This window comes from Olea europaea, unplaced genomic scaffold (assembly GCF_002742605.1).
Source record: "Olea europaea var. sylvestris unplaced genomic scaffold, O_europaea_v1 scaffold12908, whole genome shotgun sequence".
NCBI classification, from domain to species: Eukaryota; Viridiplantae; Streptophyta; class Magnoliopsida; order Lamiales; family Oleaceae; genus Olea; species Olea europaea.
Genome location: NW_019230369.1, coordinates 1,635 through 3,165, shown reverse-complemented (window position 1 = coordinate 3,165; position 1,531 = coordinate 1,635). Strand labels below are relative to the sequence as shown.

Genomic DNA, 1,531 nt, shown 5'->3' with positions numbered 1-1,531 from the left:
CCTCCTCCACCATCACAGCCTTCATACTGTCCTGCTCGACCAGCCTCCATGCCGCCTGCTCAAATGCTAACCCGGCCAATGCCGGAGGCCTGTTCAGAACCAGTGGATACCCTCTATTCGTGCTCCTAATCACCTCAGTGTCCTCTGGGATCACCCCCAACAATGGCAACCCCAGCATTTCTTGAACATCCAAAACCGACATCATATCCTCCCCTTTTATCATATCTGTTCTCACGCGGTTCACAATCATCTTAATATCCCTAATCCCATCGCATTCCAACAGCCCGGTGACTCTATCTGCGTCGCGAAGACTAGTAATATCCGGCGTGGTTACCAGAATCGCCTCATTGGCCGGAGAAATAGCAGTTATAAACCCGGCATCAATCCCAGCCGGGCAGTCGATCAGTACAAAATCTGGCGCGCCTTCTTCACGGCCTTTGAGGGCATCTACAAGCCAAACCAAAGCCTTTGCCCCGAACCCTAGAGGGAGCTTGGACCTTGGCTTGGAAATGCAAAGTAGCTCGAAATTGGACCAGCGTTTGTCCCGAACAAGGGCCTGGTCGAGCCGGCAATCACCATTCAGAACCTCGAATACAGTATAGTTGACGCGATTCTCAAGACCCAGTAAAAGGTCGAGGTTACGGAGGCCGACGTCGGCATCGATGGCGACCACGGAGAGCCCAAGACGGGCTAGGGAGAGGCTGATATTGGCGGTGGTGGTGGTCTTGCCAACACCACCCTTGCCGGAAGTGATGACCACCACACGAGGCGTCTCCCCGGCCAACTGGGGCTTGCGGTTGTATTGGAGGAGGGAATGGACAGTGAGGGTTTTAGGTTTATTCTTGAGGGTCTTGGGGGAAAAGGGATGGCAGTACAGTGGAGAGGTTTTGGGGTTCGTGAGAGGTTGCAGAGATACCATTACTATGCGGCGGCGGGAAAGGGCTTGAAGCTGTGTAGGCGAAGGGACTGAGAGAAATGGAGTTGCGGGGGAAGAAAACTACATAATTGGTCCTCAGCCTAATGACTAGTAGCATGTGGTCCTCAACTTTCAAAAACAGAGCAAATTGATCCTTCTGTCTTTTATGTGATAAATTAACAACGATAAGGACAGACAGGGACCATTTGGACTTTTAGGTGTTTGCTTCAAAATAATTAAAAAATAAAAAATAAAAAAAATTATATAAGTATGTTCCATCTACAACAGGAGAAGCAGTAAAATATTAATTTTTCAATTTTTAACTTTTTTGATTATCTATAATAAAAATATCAATTTTCATCTTAATAAATTAAATTAATTCTGTTTCCGTCTTGAGTTTATCTCCATCGTCTAAATTTATTTGAACTATATAGCAAAAGCTTTTATTTTGTAATTTATAAATTTTGAAAAAAAATAGATATTACTTAATACTTATTTTTCATTTAGAATGACTATAATGAATACATTGTTTAAAATTTAATAATATTATATATTGTTATAAAAGTAAATATCAATTTTAAATAACTGCCAATGGTAATAAAAATCAAAATTATA

The 1,531-nt window shown here is 42.9% G+C and overlaps 1 protein-coding gene across 1 annotated transcript; it reads right to left on the bottom strand.

Annotated features, from left to right (window-relative positions):
* Window positions 1-4: 4 nt before the first annotated feature.
* Window positions 5-1,032, bottom strand: LOC111374791 (putative septum site-determining protein minD homolog, chloroplastic; the record flags this gene model as incomplete). The annotated part of the gene is made up of 1 exon (XM_022997527.1): window positions 5-1,032. A coding segment is annotated over exon 1 (915 nt), but the record flags the coding sequence as incomplete, so codon positions are not given.
* Between the last annotated feature and the right edge of the window lie 499 nt (window positions 1,033-1,531).